Here is a 20,102-nt window from a genome sequence, read left to right on the forward strand (position 1 = left end):
ATGAATACAATGGCTTCGACCCCCCCCCCCCCCCCAACACACACACCCAGCGTGGAACGCTGGCACAATAGCCTCTGATTAATCACTGTGACAGGGTCGGCCCCGTGGCGCATGCCCTCGGCCCCGCAGTGTGAGCAGATGTGCGTATCATCCCGACGACGTCTCCCCCGCGCGGGGGCTGGGGCCATTGAGGACCCTGCCCTGTCTCGGTGCCCCTTGCTGCTGCCAGTGACAGTGGAATTTCTGCCATCCATCGGTTTGACTTGTGACTGCGTACAGCGCTGCTGTGTGTATGACGGAGGCGGCGTTTGAGCTAATGCCAGATGCACCAGAGGGAGACCCCTTCAGGAAGGGGAACTCTGCAGTGAGTGACTGAGGAGGTGGGAGTAGCAGTCACTGTGGAGCTATATTGAACATTACACTGACATCATCAAATTTCACTCAACTTTAAGAATGATTTAACGTTTCTGAAAATAACAGCAAACACGGATATGGAATTCCATTCCAATTCGAAAGCCTTCCATATGCATCTGTAAGCTGTACATCTGTAGAAGCCACAATTAGTCCGTTTTGTTCATGCACTCAGACTGCTTTGGCAGTGGTCTGTTGAAGGCAATAAGCTGATGTATGGTTCAGGCTTGCTCTTCAGGACATGTGTTTGATCCACGATTATCATTCATCTGGTCGCTTCTCCTACTCATTAGAGGAATGTGGCCAGCCAGCCAATGAGAGGAGAGCCACTGTCTCCTAGACGATAATTAGGTCCTAATGAAGCACATTGCCTTACCTTTCTTTTGCTGAAACCCATGTTGAAGAGACTGAGCTGAGAGTGTTGTGATTTCTGGCTAAATCAACAAAGCAAGTCACAGGCTAAAAATAGTCACACACCAATGGTAGATGGTTTGTCTTCCATGCCTGCCTGTACTGTGTCATTGCATCTTCACACAGCAGGTAAAACTTAAAAGGAGGACTATTTCCCACAACTTAAACACCAGTGTAAAGCACCCAAATCCTACATTTCAATAGTATTCAGTATACAGTAATAGTATTCAGTACAAACCTTGTACGTTTTCTTGCTACTGACAGAGGCCATGGTTGGATGCACATCATCGTCTTTAAATAGTCAGTACTACAGCAACAGATGTCATGAGATATTTGTATTTGTCTTCCACCTTTGGCTCTGACTGAACGAGGCCATGACATTTTAAAAACATTAATAACAGTACAGTTTTGTGATACAGCATCCCACTGTCATTTCATAAGACCAGTGTTGGCTTATCTTCCATATACAGAAGTGGTTTATTGTGCCTCAATATAGAACACATATAACAGGTGGGCATCTGGGAAGCCATGAAGCCACATATTGAATTTCAAGTGTGCTGAACAAAACAGACTATATTAACAACATATCAATACTTTCAGTATCATAATATCTCATAAATGAATATTGATTGTTTGAAAAAGCTACTTGTCACAATCAATGCCTCTTAGCGGACAGACAAAAACAGTAATTTCATTCACGACACAGTGTTACATTATCCCTGAAACTGAAATGCAAATAAGGCATCCTACTAGTAGGATAAGGAATCCTACTATTACACAAGCAAACATGCACCCAATGGTTTCACCCAATGACAAAACAGTAATTTCATTCACGACACAGTGTTACATTATCCCTGAAACTGAAATGCAAATAAGGCATCCTACTAGTAGGATAAGGAATCCTACTATTACACAAGCAAACATGCACCCAATGGTTTCACCCAATGACTAATGCAGTGAAAGCAATAGCCCCCGTTAGAGTGTTTATGCAAAAGGGTCTTTGGATCGATATGTGTGTTGCTATTTTTACTTCTCTGCAGGCCAGCCTTGTCACCAATGAGAGGAGAGAAAGAAAACACGGTCGGTCTGTAATGGTAGATTACTGTAACATGTCTGTGTTGAGCGTCGGCTATGATTTACCGAAGCCATCAGGCTCCAAGCCACGGAAGCCAATGTCACTTGTTTGATTGTGGGTGGCTTGTAAGTGAGTGTGTTCAGCAAGGGGCCTCTGTGGAACCAGTCAACAAGTAGATGAGAATGGTGGTAAGAGTCTGCAGACAGTTGATCCAAGCTATTTGGAGCAGACTGCACTTTCCTCTAGCTCATTTCATCGCTGTCTGAAGGCTGCCTTGAAATTGCTTTAACCCAACACCCCCTTTCAGAGACACCACCCCCACCCACCCACCCTTCATCCTGTTGCTATGGTACCATTCAAGCGCTTTCTACTGCAGTGTTTCTGAATTTTAAATCTTGGTCAGTTGATTGGAGCTTGAAGATGGACAGAGAGAGAGAGAGAGAAAGAGAAAGAGAAAGAGAGAGAGAGAGAGAAACTGATGGATAGACAATGGCACACAATGGTCTATGTTGAAGCATATAAGATAATGAATAGGACAGGTTAGTCAGTTATTAGTCACAGACTGCATGCCGTTTAAGCGTTAGTTGATTTTATGGGAGAGGATGATAGACTAAATTGCTCTGTATTTTTCTTCTTACGATGTATGTCCTTCATATTAATATTCGGAATATTCAGTCCTCGGTCATGACCAGTGGATTCTAATTTCTATTTTATCACCATTGTTCTGGTTCGTTTTTAACTGAAGGCAGAAAATCATCTGAGAATTTCAGATAAAAGACCCCCCCCCCCCCTTAAATTTGTGGTAAAGTATGTCAGATATTCAGGTCATGCCGTTTCTCCTCATGAAAACAGATGATACTGTACAAATATCCATCGCAAATTAACTGCATAGAAGCGATCATCATCAAAACATTTATTTTCCTCGAGGCAATTCACTCAGTAGCACACAATTTCATTAGACAGCATGATATTCATTAGCATATCTACAGATGCACTTAGATTGGGGCAACACATAGTAGAATTCCAAGGATATGATATTTAATGGTCCATATCTCTATGGATGCTGTGCAGTAAGGAAATACAATGGCCAGCCAACAGTAAAAAGAAATTCCTAAAATGTCAGATCAGTGTTCAGTCAAATATTAGTGTTTTGGTTTATATTGAACCTTAATGTCATTATTATTTTAGTAGTAAGTAGTGGTGATCCAGTGGCCATGACTACAAACTCCTATTATGCTGAGGACATACAGGCTAGTGATCAATGATATGTACCGTCTTACCCCACACACACACACAGACACACACAGACACACAGACACACACACACACACACACACACACAGACACACAGACACACACACACACACACACACACACACACACACACACACACACACACACACACACACACAGTGGTGGCAGTGCCTGGAGACAGTTTGATATAATGCTCAACATTAACATTTAGCGATTCCTGCATTAATGAGCTACGCATTGAAAATGCCCCTCCTGCCCCCCTGCCCCCTTGTTTATTCCTTCCCATAAGAGAGGGCGGCCTGTAGTTGGTGGAGCGTGTCATGAGCTGGCCGCCGCGCCCCCTGCCCACCACCACATGAATCTCTCCACAGCCGTCACAAAGCATGAGTGTCACGCCCGGCCTGTTGCCTTGTCCAGCATCCTTGCACCCCCCCCACACTCCTCCTCATAGTTGTCAGTTCTGCTCTCTCTTAGCTGAGCTGAGCTCACCACGGCCCCATGAATCAGAGCGTATGGCTTTTTTTTTTTGTCAACTTGCTTTCCATCTGATGCTGGTACGTAACAAACAAAGAGAATTGTCGATGCTGTATTGTCTGACAGCCTTCGCTCTATTCCTTCAGGACTGATGCTCCTCTTTTTTCCCCCCTCTGCTTCACAGAGCATCTACACTTCCCCTCTCTGACTCTGTCGACTCTAATACTTACATTTCATCTCCTCTAGCTGACTAAGAGAAGGTTGTTGATGTTCTTACTGTTCTAATGAGCTTGATGTAACTTGGTGCTGGTTTCTCTGTGTGCTTTTTGTCCAGTAATAATCTCTTTTCTTTTCTCAAGGGGAAGAGTAGCGGATTTTGTCAATTTGTCTTTGCTACCCTTAGGGCTGGTATCCATAATTGACAAGCTACTCAGGCTACAACACAGTGTGTTTTTCAAACGTGGAATAGTCTTGATGAAGTGATATTTTTACTATTTGATAAGTGAAACTCATAATGGATTCACATTTTTCTAAAACCAAATTACCCACCTCCATCTTAGCATTACTGCATCAATAATTTCTGCTTGCTTATCCTGAACATCTTTTACATCTTGTCTCCTTGGTCATTAGTGGGTCTACAATCCTCTTCACTGCAGTACTCCAAACTGTTTCTACCACTGAAACACACAATCTTGTGCTATTTTGTATTATCATTTAACACTTTTTTTTTTTTTTTATATGAAGTGGTCATACAAAATAGTATTATTTTACTACTTTCAACTACAGTAAACCCAAAAGTGTAAAATGGCTAAAACTATTCAGTGGATTTTACTGCATCAAATCAATTATGTGCTGACATTTTGCCTTATGTGACACGTTATGCTCAGAGAACCATGACCATATTACGATGTCAGCTTGACAGTGATGTTCAAATGTCAGCCTTGTACCCCAGGGATTCTAATTCTAAGACTTGTTATTTTCTCTTTACAGGAAACTGACCTGTTAGACATCACCTATATCAAAGATGCAAGAACTGGAAAGTGTACAAAGACTCCAAAGGTATGTAGATACTCTTGATGGAGACCTCACAGTAAGGTGATGATTCTTAAGGCAACTTTTCCCAGGCAATCACATGACTGGTTCTTCGTCTTATGACTGGATGATCACAACACATCACTCTGCACCAGCAGCGTTGCTCAAAATTCTGGCAACCTTGCTCAAAATGTTGTCCAGTGTATTATCATCTTTGGAATCTCAAAAATCTTCTTCGAAGACATAATCAGACCTAAGGCTACATAACAGACTGTCACACTGTGACTTCATAATTGCCTTGTTATAGCTTGTTCACCTAATCTGCACCCGACCTCCCAAGACAAATATAGGTTAATTGTCACAGTGTAAATCTGTTACGGGTGATAGCCATCTCTCTGCGGAGGGAACGGTCCAGACGACCTGGACTGCTGTGGCCACAGGCAGGCATCTGTAACCTGAATCTGACTGCTGGCAAGTCACGTAGAAAAACCCATTTGAACCTTTTCCAGGTCACTCCAGTTAATTTGCACTGCCCTCCCCCCTTATTTTGGACCAATTCAGCCATCTGTTGTTTGACTCACTAGGTAGAACTCTCTAAAATTAGCAGGCCCTACAGCAGTTTGGAAAACAACAGTGGCTATTGCACGACATGTCAACATTTTTAGATATGCTTTAAAGGTACTCACCTACTGTCACTGTCTGACGTTCTTTTCAGGGTTACAATTCCTTATGTGACCTTTTTAAATTTGCATTACTTCTCAATCAGTGTTTTATTATATTTGAATTACACCATAATTCAAATTAAAGTCTTGTTGTAAACAAAGCCATTAAGCCCTGCGGCTTATTGCTGTTATGGATTCAAAATGCAACGCTGTGCCTGAACCTGCTCACCTGTTTATCATTCTGAAGACTGCTGCGCCTCAGGTGATGTATTCATCTGTGTTCCCGTCATACCTCTAGCTCAGCAGCTCAGTTGTTTTTGTAAATGCCATTAATTGTCAGGAACATTAGGTGTTGTATATTTTATACATCTCCAAGGCATTTTTGTCAGGGTTAACAGCAATATGTACACAATATATGAGATAATGTTGTACAAATTTTGTTGTTTTGGACTTTGATCCTTTCTAGCTGGAGTATGCACCATTCCGTATCATCCTGATATAGATGTGGAATTCCTCCCCATGATAAGAATTTGGCATCCCACAGTATTAATGACAATTGATGACATGTTCACATATGCATCACAACATGGGCCGCTTACATGTAGAATGAGAACAAGCATGGAGCAAATAGTTGTGTTTGCATGTCTCTCATGTGACTGTAAATGGATGTGACTGACGTGGCCAAGATGATAGTGTTGAATGGCACCATTTCCAATTCATTTATACTGTTATTTCGCAAAAATGTAGTGCAAGTCTATATTGGCCATCACTATTTCTGGCAACTTCTTACACAGAAGTATCCCACCGCTGAGGCAGAGATATGAAAACATTAGTTGCACACATTCCTTTCAAAGATGCTTCATCTCACAGCAAGCCCTCCATTTACTCCCTCGCCACACAGACACTATAGCGTTGGAAAAGTTGGAATAAGAAAGGCAGGGCTGATTCCCACACCCAGGGATGGGGGTTGAGGGAAGAGGAGGAGGCAGACTAAGCTGATAGATGATGCCACTCAAACATAGACAGAGAAAAGGCTGTCAGTTTCAGGTCGAGGGGCCGGCATCACATCTTACTTTCTCATTTTGAGGTGTTTAAAAACTTTGAAATGACTGGAGCCAGGCTTACTGTATTAGACTCTTGTAGCTAGAAAATGGGTCTACAATCATGAGCCGGCTCCTTTTTAGTGGTCCTGACTTCATTTGGACAGTCCCCAGAAACATGAAACACAGAAACAATAGCAAGTTAGGATTGTAATGTCTTTTTAGGCAACAAACTTTATACACTATTAGTGTTAGATGGTAGTTATTTGCTTTCTGGTCTTCTCCATAACTCAAATTGAATTTACTCCATAATCTTAAATGATAGACCAAATACAGCACAATCTTTAATGTTTTGCTCGTCTATAAAAGGCTATAAAACTTGTATTTATGCAGCAAGATATCACTGTCTAAAATGCGGACCACGTACATCATCCAGTTTTAAGTGTCCATTAACCGAATGACTTGACAAGACAGCATGCGATGCAAATGCCATAATGGATTAAAAGCCTACAATCAATACTTCTAATGTAACTGAGTGGTATCAGGTTGAATCCAATTTCAGAGCAAAAAGTACTAAAAAAGAAGTATGTGCCCACTAGATTTTAAGATAATTAGAGCATTTTTATGGACTTCATCTGTCTTTTACCCATCAGCTCAGGCCAAGGGATGATGTCATGCTTGATGGACCCCATAGAGTCTGAGGAGGCAACAGCTAGCGGCTAATGATTTGCATGAAGGATGGAAGTTGGAGAAGACGATAATGAGACGTTTACTCCCCCCTAAATATACAGGTCAAATTAAAGCAATGGGAAAACAAGAGGCATGGTGGGTAGAGGCAGTGGGCTGCCCGCATGTGGCCATCTGTTCAAACAGCGACGGGCGCTTTGCTTATTGTTAATGAACATATGCTTTCGGGAAGACATTGTTCTCCCACTACACAGCAAAGCAGTTGGAGCCACGGGGCAGTTTCCAGTAGCTCCTGGACCTCGTTGTGATGAATGGTCATTTCTTTGCAGAGCTCGTTCTGATTCTGTTAAGAGACTGGTACTCTTCACGGTTTGGTTTTATTTGGCGTAATGATTTAAATAAGAGTTTAGAGCAGCGAGTCAATGACGGAGACACTGTTCTGTCCTGTTAGTAATGGGCTACTTCCCTGAATATGAGATGCCATCTATCCTTTGAGAGGATTGCCATGTCCGCCAACGTTGTTTGCCAATGGAAAGTTGGAGGAAGTGGCTCCCCTTCCCCAGAGCTCCGGACCCGAAGAGCCTCCAGCAGGATGAGCAACTGCAGACGGCTGCCATGAAACTAGAGCACTCCATCTGTTGCAATGGATCTTGCATTGCATACATACAGCATGGGAATCAAGAAAGCACCGTGCTATTCAAATCTCAACACTAGACCTCTGTGGAATGCAGGTGCAGATACAATCCCCTGGTGATGTAAAAACATGTACTGGTCAGTCACATTGGATTGGCAAATTAATAAAGCTTGAGCTTTCGATTGTTAGCACATTTAGCAAAGTTAACAAACAACACTGAATAAAAATAATGGGTCATCATCATGTGACATCGTCAGGATGACTGAAGACATGCCATGTTCTGTCTGAACAACAACAGTGACAGCAGAAGGCCTCTGTGTGAGGGTGCCCCAGTGAAAGAACCAAGGTCACTGTCAGATGGACACTGCTCAGCCGTCAGAAGAGAACAGTTGCATGGAGGCCTTCCTTGAAGTGTATTTTTCATTCATAAAGTGAAGATAATTGTTATTATAGGTGTATGTCTTATATAGGGATGTAACGGTATGAAAATGTAAACTCGCGATAATAGTGACCAAAATGATCACGGTTTTCGGTATTATCGCAATATTTTTAAAAGTGTGTTCAATATGTTCAGAAAGCACTAATTGGCCTACACAAGCTGAAATAGTTTCAAAAAGTATGACAGCATTTACTATATTACAAAATATAGGCAAAACCTTATCAAAAGTGCAACATTTAACCAGGGACGCTGGAACTCATTTTCATCTGGGGGTGCTCATAGAGGGGGTGCTGAGGGAGGGTAAAAAAATTGTTACTGAGTAGATTCTTTTATTCTGGTGCATTTTAAGGTGGCCTATTGCTACTGGAGAAGGGCATATTTTCATTCACATTCATAGGCCTACATCCTGACTGCACAAACAAACCTGGCTGAGCTGAGCATTCTTAATTCATAGCATAACGTTACCGTGGCATTGTGTGTTGTCCCGTTCACTCTTTCCTTGGTCATGTTTAATTGGCTTTGTGCCACAATTAAATCCATCAAGTAGATAACAGAATCAGTAGGGTACCATTTTTGTTTCTTTGTACCAGGCCTATGTCAAAAGCAGGCTTGGATGAAGCTGGGAAGGATTAAACACACGGTTTCCACACCGTGGTAATCATCCGTGATAATCATGATATTTGAAATGAAAACGGTAATTGTTATCGTCAATATTTTTATCGCGGTTTACCATTATACCGGTAATCGTTACATCCCTAGTCTTATATTGATAAAACAGTAGTAGCCCTCTTTAACTTCAACTGGAACTCGTATAGAACTTTCCATTCCCCTTTACCCCAAATGATAGAAATGCATCCAAATGATGTCTTCTTGTCTTGACATAAGACTGGATGAAATCAGTTCATATTCTAGATAGATTTGACAGTCCTCATTCCAAAGAACACTTTTACCATAACACTAACATTTAAATTGTGTTAATCTAGCATATATTTTCTTCTCCCTCATAAGACTCAAATTTGATCATTAAATCCTTTTTCAAATAAATGATGGCCAAAGTCAATCCCTCTGCGCCCAACTGTTGAGCTTGTGGCTTGTCTTGATTATGAGGATCTGAGACAGGGATCTGGCTCATATGGTGCGGCTGACTATCTGAGAGGACAGCTCAGTTAGCTCCCCTGACAGAGAGAGGCTCAGCCATTAAGCACAGCGAGTCCGACGGCGATCAGACCAGCGAGCGGCATGGCGTTCTGCTCTTTGATTGCACGCAGGCAGGCGCTTCGCTGAGATCTTGCCTCCAGTGCGCCACGCCGCCTCAATGGATTGTTGCCATAGAAACTCAGGAGGCAAGCTACCCGGCGTGACCAAAGCCCATAGGCGCGGGAGCTAATGAGAGGGGAAGAAAAGGCACACGGTGTGTGTGTGTGTGTGTGTGTGTGTGTGTGTGTGTGTGGGAGGGGGGGGTGCTGCTCTTCCCGGGAAGTGTCCCCTCGACCCCCTCATCCCCAGTGTGCTGACACTCCACCTGCGTGACGCATTCCTCCAAACGCTCTCAGAGATGTGGCAACTAGAACCGTGTCAGCAGGAAGAAGAAGAAGACGAAGAAAAAACATGAAGAATGGCAAGAAGCTTTTCAAGACTTTTTGAGCTGTCAGAGCTTGCCATGCTTGTGAAGCATATGTGAAGTGTGTGTGTGTGTGTGTGTGTGTGTGTGTGTGTGTGTGTGTGTGTGTGTGTGTGTGTGTGTGTGTGCGTGTGTGTGTGCGTGTGTGTGCGTGTAACTATATGTTTGTGTGTGTGTGCGTGTGTGTGCGTGTAACTATATGTTTGTGTGTGTGTGTGTGACTATATGTTTGTGTGTGTGTGTGTGTGTGTGTGTGAGGTGATGCATTTTAGAGCGCTGTGACTAACACAATCCTTTAATAACTGCTAATCTTCCCTCGGGTCCCTCTGCACGTAGTCCTGTATTCCTGGCTATTGTTGCCAATATTGCCCAAGAAAGTGATTACCAGCAGAAGTGTACCTGGAGGTGGGAGAGTTCCTTCGACGTTTTTCTTTTCTTGTGCACCGTGGTATAAATCTGAGCATAATTACCACACGCCCAACAGCACAGTCGTCTGCCCACCAGCAACCGGCAAGACGCACTGGTGTAGATGCAATAAAAATCAAATTTGTTTCATCCCTTTTCCCCGACTTTCATTTAGTTTCCCCTGCAGTGTCCTTCCTGGAGAGATAGAGGTGTGGTGAAGTGTTTCACGGAATAATACAAATGTCATTCAACTCTCTTTCCTCATAAAGCTACATTGATAGATACTGGAGCTAGAGAGAGAGCGAGAGAGAGCGAGAAAGAGAGAGAGAGAGAGTGAGTGAGAGAGTGGGGGGGGGGGGGGCGAGAGACAGAGAAAGATTTGTATGCCTGTCTGCTTGTTCATAACATGGTCAGTGATAGAACACAGCCATTCTGAATTATGGGAGGGAATTGAATTGAAGTGAGAATGAGAGAAAAGCATCTGAAATGCGTGTTAGTGCCAAGATGTTTGCCCCTGCCAGCTGCTATCCCTGGTGGGAAATGAGAGGATTTTACTGCAGCCATCACACTTTGCTCTTAAGGACCTCCAGGAATTCCCTGCCATCTCGGGGGTCTCCGCACCTTCATCTGCTCCCTGCTATAGGCTTCACCTCAGCAGCATAACCCCAGCTGGTGCCAGCTTTAATTGCTCTAAATGGAGGTGGTCTCCTGTCAGCAAGGCTTTCATATGAGCTTTTAATGAACCAGAGAGTAGACACTTTATTAATTTCAGAACTGACTTTATCCATAGCAAATCTTCTGTGACCATTATAAATGGATTTGAACAGGCGCCCCCACATGTGGACTTTGAGAGATTGCGTGGTACATGTTATCCGTAGGGTTGGCCAAGGCTTCCTGTGCTGCACTGTTCTGTGTGTGTCGGCTTTTAATACTCAGGGCATAAAATCACCTCAGGACATCGGAGCGCACACCGTGAACTGAAAGGGGCATTTCTTATTAAAGAGGAACTTTAAAATTCATACCCCCCCCATGAATTATTCAAGTCATATTCAAGTTCCGACACTATATCATGACGTACAATATATTTTGCACATCATTGCAATGAACTTGAGTAAGGGCCGACTAGCCACCGAAACCATTTGGAGTCAAAGTGTGTTGCCAGTCTCTTGGCTTGTACGAGATTAATCACAGATGTTGATGGCAGTAACAAACAGAGTCTTTCTGACTCAAGGCAGACGGCTGGTAATTGCTTAGGCACACCAGCCCATGTCAGACAGCTTGAGCAGGGGAGCGACAAGCAAACGTCTTCTTTTTGTACATCGCCACTCTGCTCAGGATGTTCTGCTCTGGTGCGTGTCTTTTTGGAGGACAAGTCTGAGCTGTCCTTGGAAAGGCTTGGAGTTTTTTTTTTATTTCTCAGATACAGACTTTAAGATGATGAGCCACAGCCTAAATCGGTTTGAGTGTATTTTTAGAAACATCAGAATGCTTTTGGCTTGTTACACCATGTCGACAGAGTTTAGCATGACGGGATTTTCAGCATCCCCTGGAAGCGTCTGTTTGCCAGGCCTGCTGGTCACCAAACTGTCAATAGCCCGTCTTGCAACCATCTGCCACATCAGCAGCACGGCTCCCTTTGTGACGGTGTGACGGGCCTTCCCTCAGAAGTTCTTTGATTTGCCTAATAACATCTGTCAGGCTCCTCTCATCTCGTGCGCTCTCTTGTTAGACGCCTGTGTGTGTGCTGCCACCCCGTGCAGTGCGGGCAGCAGTGGGCAGGCGTGGGCAGACGGGGCGGAGATGCTCGCTGCCGTCGGCTGTCTTCAGAAAGGCCAACTCTTTTCCCATTTACAGCTTATTATCGTCTGTCCACCAACACCTGGGTGAGCGAGTCTGTGTGGTCTGCCCCCAGTGCTGCAGGTGGTAGAGAAAATAGCAAACCTGATGCCAACACACACACGCGCACGCACACACACACGCACACACACACGAGCACACACACGCGCACACACACACACACACATATATATACACACACACACACACACACACACACACACATGCGCACACACACACACACACATATGCGCACACACACACACACACATATGCGCACACGCACACACACACACACACACACACACACACACATATACGCGCAAGCACACACACACATACACACACACACAAATCAAACTCTGTTCCTCCCAGGACACCCTGAGTCATTTGTCTTGAAGTGCAGAGATAAACGGATAAATGTGCGAAAGGTAGAGAAGAGAGAGCAGAGAGAAAAATGAGAGAAATTTCAAGTTTTATTCTGCTCACCCCATTCTCCCATGTGTGCAGATTTAGATAGATAGATAGATAGATAGATAGATAGATAGATAGATAGATAGATAGATAGATAGATAGATAGATGGATGGATGTGTCAATGAATGAAAATGTCACCTCTTCATGCTTAGAAGTCGTCACCTTGGCAACTTGGTTCTCAAGGACTTTCCGATGACCAGCCGCGGAGACAGCCGTGGCTCCAATTAAAGCTCTATATCAGGCCTAGCCACCTGACCAGAGTCTGGACTCTCTGCCACCTGCGTTGGGTACTGAGACAAACGGGCACTATGCCTTAATATGACCTCCTACTGCTTTACTCACCACAACATCTCATAATGTCTGTCAGCTATTGCTTTTCCACAGCACAAGTTCAAGGAGGGAAGACATAGCCTGTGTGTAGAGGAGCATGTAGTCCTTGTGGGTGGACCATGAAATGGCCTGTTTGGTTTTGTTGTCAGGAGGCTAAGCTGCGAGAGCTGCTGGACGTGGGAAACCTGGTGGGGAGGATCGAGAACAGGATGCTGACGGTGGTGACGGGACCGGACATGGTCAACATCACCTACCTGAACTTCATGGCCCTCCAAGAGGAGGTGGCAAAGGTAACAGCTCTGTTCTGAGCTTCTGAAGAAGAGCATGTGATTTCCCATAGCTAACATATGCTAAGCGTAGGCCTACATGACAAGCATGTGATCTCCAATAGCTAACGTATGTGAAACAATATGTGACATATCTATAGCATATGATCTCCCATAGTTAACGTAAGTAAAGCATAGCCTACATGACATATCGGTAACACTTTACGGTAAGGGTACATGAATGATCATGAATTCATGCATGAATTAATTCATGATTTATGCATTACCTCATTTCTCTATATCTTATGAATCATCAGGAATAAACATGAGTTTATAGTCTCTCATTTAGGGCCTCATTCATGAACAACACATGAACTAAAGCATTAGGTGGGTACATCGTTATGATTTATGATTTCTTAAACATGATCATCCTGATTACATGAGTTTAAGGTTACAGTAACCTAATGCTTTAGTTGATGTGCTGTTCATGTATCAGGTCACAAATAACACTATGAACTCATGCCAATTCCTGACGATTCATGAGATATTAAGGAATGAAGTAATACATACTGTCATGATCATTCACGTACCCTTACCGTAAAGTGTTACATACAGTGTTGCGACATATCTATACTCTGAGCTTTCAGCTTTCAGTGATTGAATAGGCCGCAGTCTGCAATTAAGCCCCTCCCTCCATTCATCTACTGGGGAAGTCATAAATACATCAGCTCGTTACACGCCATGAATAACAATAAGAACGTGTCACCTTTCTCTCTCTCTCATATCGAGTGCTTGAGTGTCCTAATTTAATTGAACCGTTTTTTTCTCCCCATCCCCCTGTTTGTTTTGTCATCTCGCGGCAGGAGTGGGCAGATGAGTTATTTAGTCTGGCGTCCAACCTGCTGGCACAGAACATGGCGAGGGAGTCAAGCCTGGAGAAAGCGTAAGCACCTGTGACAGCATTGTCATCTCCCATCCTCGTCCAGGCGGTTAGCGATGCGGCCTGACAGCGACCAGGCAGCCCTTCACACCTGAAGCTACTGGCCCCTGGGCAAGCGCAGCGAGGAGTAGGGGCACAGCAGGATTCCTATTGGCAGCTTTTCCCTTGTGGCTGCCTTGAAAATGAAGTCTTCACCCCCCCCCCCCCTCTGCTCTAGCCTATTTTGGAGAAATCCTAGTCATGAGTATCAACTAAGGAAAATTAACTGCTGTGTAGCTCTTATTCTGTATTTGATTTTTAAAAACAGTAAACCTTCTCAGATGAACGCTTGAACATTTAAACACGTTAGAGACTGTGGCGGTGACTTTTGGGATTTTTAATAGTTAAAACGTTTGAAAAGTAATAACTGACCTAATCTAAGTTGTATATTTAATGCCATCATGAATGAGTGATTTAATCTGTGTGTTTCTCTATGCCCTCTATCAGATTCACAAGACTGAAGCTTCAACCAAACCCTGAGGGTCGAATCCCAGTGAAGAAGTATGTTTGCACACACATATTTATTTCTTTATTATTATTTTAACGCATGCTGTTCTCGCTGCCTCTCACGGCAGGCCAGAGCCCAGTCTGGGTGTGTGAGTGCGCTCTGCTCTGGCAGCGTTAAGAGTGATTATCACCACAGATTGCTGCCTGTCTCTTTTGCAGCATATGCCGCATGTTCTCGGCCGACCGGAAGCGCGTGGAGACGGCGCTGGAGAGCTGTAACCTCCCGTCAGGCCGGGTGAGCATATGGTTTCTACGCCACTTCCAGCTCCTGACCGTGAGAGCGCCGAACTCTCACAGCGAGCGCTGTGGGTTTCGGCAGGAAGCATCGACACTGTAGCGACCTCCAGCTGCTTTAGAGAGTCATTCCCGTATAGAATGTGTCATCTGTCGACAGCTCAGAGCTCAGTCCGTTAACCACTTAAGTAAACCTCCTGCTTTGCTCTCGGAATTTGAACCTCACGCTTATAACTAAGCCCTGTTTACACACAGTACATGCCATCTTGACCGTCCATTCTCGGCAGAACCACCTGACCTTCGCAATATAAGCTTTTCCTGTGTACTCACACAAACGGCAAACAGCCTGTCATTTTATTCTATTGTGCCATTGAAATGACTGTATTATGACAGAAACACCTTATTTATTTGCACTGGTGCTCTTTTAAGCCATTTCTTGTCCTAAGGGGCGGGCGCAGAATAGATTTCCCGGACTCCATCAAGTTCCTAAAAGCCCTGCTGGGGATTGGCCCTGGGGAAGAGAATGTGTAATTAATGCAGAGTTATTGTCAAGCTCTTCCCCGTGCCCGTGTCCTCGCGGTGACTCACACTGGGTAGCCTGTCGCTTTCATCTTTTCCTGCATGTTCCTTCTCGCTTGTGTCCAACAAAGCGGTAATTGCCTGCAGGCTACGGGCGCAGCTTATCGCATTGACCGGTGCGCTTGAATATTCACTCGACTGTTTCCGGAGGTGAGAAACAGACGTAGGACAACATGCGAGGAATGACATTGACTAATGTTTTCACACAGGCGACTTTGTTCATTATTGGACTCATGATCTGATTGATTTGACGTCAGATGTGCTGGACGTTCCCGGGGACATTAGCTCCAATTAATCTGTCATACTGGCTCTGAGCTTTTGGTTATTATTGATAGAAAAAAAATAAACTCGTCAAGCCCATTTCTATTTTTAGTGTGCCCCCAAATAATGTTTCAGATCATCTGTCCTGTTATTCATTAATATCAGTGTGTGATGGATGCATCAGCAGACCTCTAGGAAGGCCAGGGCTTGGGGTCGAGCTGTGTTTAGTCCTTAAGAAACAGTCACTTCTGTTATCAGATACATCTGTTTCAGATCCGCATCACTAAGCTGTCTCTCCTCTCCTCTCCTCTCCTCTCCTCTCTTCTCCTCTGCAGAACGACTCCATCCCCCTGGAGGACCTCACTCCTGAAGTTTACAAAGCGTTCCTTAGCAACATCTGTCCAAGGCCGGAAATCAATCAGATCTTTGCAGAGCAGTAAGCCATTGCATTTTTCCTCTTTTCTTACAAACTGGCATACCATTTTCCAGCTGCTGCACTGTATGCTCTGCAAGGGTACATTGTTTATGAGCAATGTCCAAATTCTTGTTTTTAATAGCAAATTGATTTGTTTACTTAGCCTTTGTATTTGTACAGTAGCTTGGGAACACCCAGACCTTTACAATTGTACAAGTGGGAGTGGGTCTGGAAAAGGTGCATTGACTTTCAGCAGGGGCGTAACTAGCAGTGAAATTAAACTTAAATTGGTACATTAAACTCTTACCAAATCGTTTCAAACATGTAGACATCTTGTAAACAAAGGTTTTAAATGCAGTTGTTTACTCAATTCCAAAGAAATAGACATCCATGCCAGATTAGCAATTGTATTTGCGTGCCTGTGTTTTAGGAACATTGGAAATGGGCTTCAATGGCCCCTTGGCCAGATGGACCTGCAGATATCCCAAATTTGCCGAAAGGTTTTATTGGTATTCCCAGGCTATTGTATTTGGGCTATCCCAGGCTATCTATTTCTAACTTTTCAAGATACTGTAGGGTTCTCCCACTGTGAATGTCTGGTCAGACTCCCACATTATGTTTTAGAGCGCAGGCTGAACAGTTGTGCAACCCCAGAGCAATGTACTGCATGTTAGTCATAATGACTCAAGTATAGCTCTTATTAATTATTCATCAAGACAGAAGGTCATTTGGAAACACCTGGTGTTTTTCAGATTGTATTTAAAGATGTATTTATTTCCCGATTATTGCAGTTTGAAGTTTGATGAATGCCGCAAAAAGAAATGACTTTCCAAAAAGTAAAAAAGGGAAACAAAATCTCAACACCCACACCAACGCAATTCTGGCCAACTCTTGCCTCTATTAGGAAACCCAGTCTTTTGACTATTTATGAAGTACAGCGTTTTCAAGACCCATGATACCATTTGCCGAATGCAGTGATGCTGCAAAACACTCTTTATATTAGTGCTATGTCTACTAATGACATTAGTTTTCAGAGATTTTTGGTTCTTTGGATCTCTTTAGTGATCCTGACTGTTTTTTGCATTCTTTCTTTCTCTCTCTTTCTTTCTTTTACTCTCTCTCCCTGTCTCTCTCTCCCTCCCTCTCTGTCTCTCTCTCTCTCCCTCTTTGTAGGGGGGCAAAAGGCCGTACCTACATGAACCTGGAGCAGATGACAGACTTTATCAACAATAAGCAGCGTGATCCCAGACTCAATGAGATCCTGTATCCACCACTGAAAACAGACCAAGTTCAACAGCTCATGGAGAAGTTTGAGCCTAACCCGGAAATTCTCCAGAAAGGTCTGTCTGTCAGTGGTCTTGCCTGAGTGGGCAAACATCAAATGATGGCACTGGGTGTTTTGGTCAAACTTTATTTGGATGGTGCCCTGTAGTGTACACTATCTAGAGAAGTTCAGATATCCCCTGTCAGTAACACTTTATTTTTTACGGAACCGTTAATTAACCATTAATACATAAGTAATATGTGTACAGGTATTAGTGCTCAATAAGGTCTGTACTAAGCATCATTACACATGTATTAGGTATTTATTCAGCAATTTCTTGTTCTTACTCAATAGGTGATTTATCCTTGGTAAATCCTTAATAAGCGACTTGGTCTTGATGTAAGGTTATTATAGTATGGATGAAAATAGAAACTTTATAGCCTTCTAATACATTGTTATAATATGTTACTATTCTGTCATTATAAGTCACATATTCAGACAGTGTGTTAGGAGTCTATAAACTCTATGTTGAGCCATACTATACAACAGTAACCTTACATACCAACAATAAATTACCTATTGATTAAGAATAAGAAATTGATTAAGAAATTGTTCAATAAAGACCTAATACCGATATTAAATGATGCTTACTGTAATACAGACTTGAGCACTAATACATGCACATATTAGTTAAGTAATAATGGTTAACATGTGTTCCCTAAACTATATCTGTTAAAACCCCTAACCCTAACAATGGCTACCATAGTTAAGGTTAGGGTTTAGGGCTTGGGCTTGGGTTTGGTTAAGAGGATGTTCTGTGAAGAACTACAAAGACTTTCAATTTCAACAAGCCTTTTGTAAAAACTGTGGACTATCCAAGTAAATTGTTACCCATTTTTCTATTCTCTTCAGCTCCCATCCACCTTGAGCTAGATGGTCACATTATCAAAATACCAGCAGATAATGTCTTCACTGATGATTGTTTTGGCCCACCGACGAGACTTTGCGTGGAATAAAAATGCCAGTCACCGATGACATATCACTCTGATCATCTCTACCTTTTGTGTGTCTGAGAACCTGATTGCTGATTGAATTATTGTTCCGTATGTCGGCTTAAAAAACATAAGGGAGACGTGTTGGCTGTGTTCATTTCACTTTGGCTGTTTGTGTGGGTTGGCTTGTAAGACAACCTGGATAAAACAGCTGACACTGGGATGAGTCTGCAACAGCAGAGTCAGTTGCCATCTTGGAACAATTCTTCCATAGCTCATTTTAATCCATCAAAATACACAGACAATGTGGCTGTTGTCTGGCAGCCACACTTCCTCGTTTTTCACTTTCTTGTTTTTGCTCTGTCCATTATTATTTCAGACCCTACCATCTGGTCTGCAAGTATACTCCCCCCGCCCACCCTCATGTTTTTTAGATGCCTCGATCCATGCACAAGATGATTTATTTTGACCGCCATATATATTGAGAAAGAACGACTAAAATAACAGAAGCTGTGTGCTATCCTCGGGCTCCACATCGTGACAGCCTGGGTCTCTAATCTGTTCTGACACTTTGGGTGCACAGTGCACCTGCACTCTGAACTGATCCAAAGAACCTTGGGTGTGTTGATGATGGAGTGTTCTGGAATGTGGAGGACGCTCCGATGGCACACAAGGATTCCGTGTCCTTCCGTGTTCCTTGTCCTAACTGAGATACAAGCTCACCTCACATTTGTGAACACAGAAAAACATCATTAACCCAAGAGCAGTAACAGTTGCCTTTTTGAAGTATGGCAGTTTTTAATTATTCAAATGCTTTTGAATGTGTGTGTGTGTGTGTGTGTGTGTGTGTGTGTGTGTTGTGTGTGTCTCTCTCTCTTTCTCTCTCTGTCTGTGTGTGTGTGTGTGTGTGTGTGTGTGTGTGTGTGTGTGTGTGTACGTGTCTGTGCATGTCTGTTTATAAAATGTATTCAAAGAATGTGTGGGTACTTCCTCCACCGATTTAACTCTCATCACCATAGCAACAGATACTGATGGGAGGCAGAGCAGGCCATGTCATGCTGCAATATGGACAAGATATTTCTGCCTCTCGTTGCACAGCAGGGCGCCTTCAGCAGAACACTAGATTGGGATCTTAATCCTAATTGATTCCGAGATGAGGATGTGGACGTTAGGTGAGGGGCAGCAGATTGGTGATAAGGGGAGAAGGAGGAATGGCGGTGAGGAGACTGGTGAGCAATGACAGGGGGATCTGGTTAAGGAAGGAAACTGGGGGCCCCTGAGCCACAATGGAGGACACAGTGGCTCTGACCTCTGTGCTCGGCTGACGCACAGCTGTCATGGTGACAGGCAACTCGTCCACCTTCTCAGAAGGGGGGCAGTTGACAGGGATGGAAGGCTACAACGACCTGGCAAAGAAAAGTGCCTTTGGCTGGTGTCTCAGCAGGCACTGTGGGGGCAGGCATGCTCAACATGTGTTACTATATTGGACCACGTCTCGAAAGCACTGGAGACACCCTCCATAAGATTATTTTAGCTTAACCCTTCAGCACAATACGTCTCAATTGACATATTGACATTGTGGCCTCGATGGACTGAAGTAGGGGCACCAAGGAGACCAATTTAAACAGGGCCTCTTCAGGGCCTTCCCCATTAAGCCAGCCAGTCAATCAATCAAACAGACTATCGTGCCAAACAAACACTCAATCAACCCATCAGTCAGTCATGAAACCTCTCCAGACATCATGTTGGAAGGGCTGGATGTGAAGTGTGCAACTTTGTGATTGTATTGAATTAGAGGAGCAAGTGTTCTGCTCAAAGA

General features: G+C 43.6%; 1 protein-coding gene across 4 annotated transcripts in view; it reads left to right on the forward strand.

The window, feature by feature from the left end:
- The window catches only part of LOC121692852 (1-phosphatidylinositol 4,5-bisphosphate phosphodiesterase beta-1), a 45,779-nt gene that overhangs the window by 3,878 nt on the left and 21,799 nt on the right, over positions 1–20,102 (forward strand). For all 4 annotated transcript variants that reach the window (XR_006025364.1, XM_042071804.1, XM_042071805.1 and 1 more), the window contains exons 3-9: positions 4,616–4,684; positions 12,936–13,076; positions 13,916–13,995; positions 14,479–14,532; positions 14,698–14,773; positions 15,948–16,048; positions 17,201–17,367. Coding sequence is in view for 3 of the 4 variants with exons in the window: in XM_042071804.1 (XP_041927738.1) it covers positions 4,616–4,684; positions 12,936–13,076; positions 13,916–13,995; positions 14,479–14,532; positions 14,698–14,773; positions 15,948–16,048; positions 17,201–17,367 (688 nt within the window). In the remaining variant the exon portion in view is untranslated. The remainder of the gene's footprint in view (positions 1–4,615; positions 4,685–12,935; positions 13,077–13,915; positions 13,996–14,478; positions 14,533–14,697; positions 14,774–15,947; positions 16,049–17,200; positions 17,368–20,102) is intronic.

Source organism: Alosa sapidissima, chromosome 19 (assembly GCF_018492685.1).
Source record: "Alosa sapidissima isolate fAloSap1 chromosome 19, fAloSap1.pri, whole genome shotgun sequence".
Classification (NCBI taxonomy): Eukaryota; Metazoa; Chordata; class Actinopteri; order Clupeiformes; family Clupeidae; genus Alosa; species Alosa sapidissima.